Genomic DNA, 829 nt, shown 5'->3' on the forward strand with positions numbered 1-829 from the left:
AAGAAAGGGGAAGGGAAAAAAAAAAAAAAAAAGGAAAAAAAAAAAAAAAAGGCCAAAAAAAAAAAAAAGGCAAAAGACATCAAGCCGGCCAAGTCCAGCTTTGGATCTCAGTGCAGGTATTTCTGCTGCTGTGTTCATCCCTTGCCGCCTACCGCCCCGGTTTATTATTTCTTTTTTTAAGGGAAGAAAAAAAGGACGAAAAGGAGAAGTCGAACTCTCAAAGGGTTACTATGCAATTGCGACTGATTTCTTGGTTTTTTATCACTTTGAACTTTATGGAATACATTGGCAGCCAGCACGCCTCCAGGGTACGGCGACAGGGAAGAAGTAAGTGCGAAGAGATTTATACTTTGATAACTTCTGGTTCCTCTCGTTGTGCTGTTCACCTGTCCGGGGGGTTCCGTGCCCCCGGTGCCCGGGCGAGTGCGCTGGGAACTAAATCCCGCGTCAGCGGCGCGGCCGAGCCGATTTGCAGGCACTTTCATTCAACTGGAGGGATGAAAGCGATTTTTGACCTGTCTTTGCTCTTCTTTCTCACCTCACCGGGATGAGCAGCGCGGGCTCTGGGAAGACCTGCGTCTGGCGCTTTGCATTTTAATGTCTGGTGAAAGGGAACGTCCTTTCTTAGGTCTTCCCTCTTTCTGAAGGGAAGGGGCGATGACACGACAGGTAACTTTTTGCCGGTATGCCCTAAGCGCTCTTCTCCATCCCGGTCAAGCAGCCCCCTTCCCAAGAGCGGGCAGTACGGATTATCGCTATAGGCTAAGCCTGGCGCCCGGCAATGCGGAGGGGGGCTGGGGGTGTCCCGGCTCTGTCTAGCCCTTAGGCT

General features: G+C 50.8%; 1 protein-coding gene across 1 annotated transcript in view; it reads left to right on the forward strand.

The window, feature by feature from the left end:
* Positions 1-10: 10 nt before the first annotated feature.
* The window catches only part of RSPO3 (R-spondin 3), a 58,235-nt gene continuing 57,416 nt past the window's right edge, over positions 11-829 (forward strand). The window contains exon 1 of the mRNA XM_005418467.2: positions 11-327. Coding sequence (XP_005418524.1) covers positions 231-327 — 97 coding nt within the window. The 5' untranslated portion in view covers positions 11-230. The remainder of the gene's footprint in view (positions 328-829) is intronic.

Source organism: Geospiza fortis, unplaced genomic scaffold (assembly GCF_000277835.1).
Source record: "Geospiza fortis unplaced genomic scaffold, GeoFor_1.0 scaffold98, whole genome shotgun sequence".
In the NCBI taxonomy this organism is placed as follows: Eukaryota; Metazoa; Chordata; class Aves; order Passeriformes; family Thraupidae; genus Geospiza; species Geospiza fortis.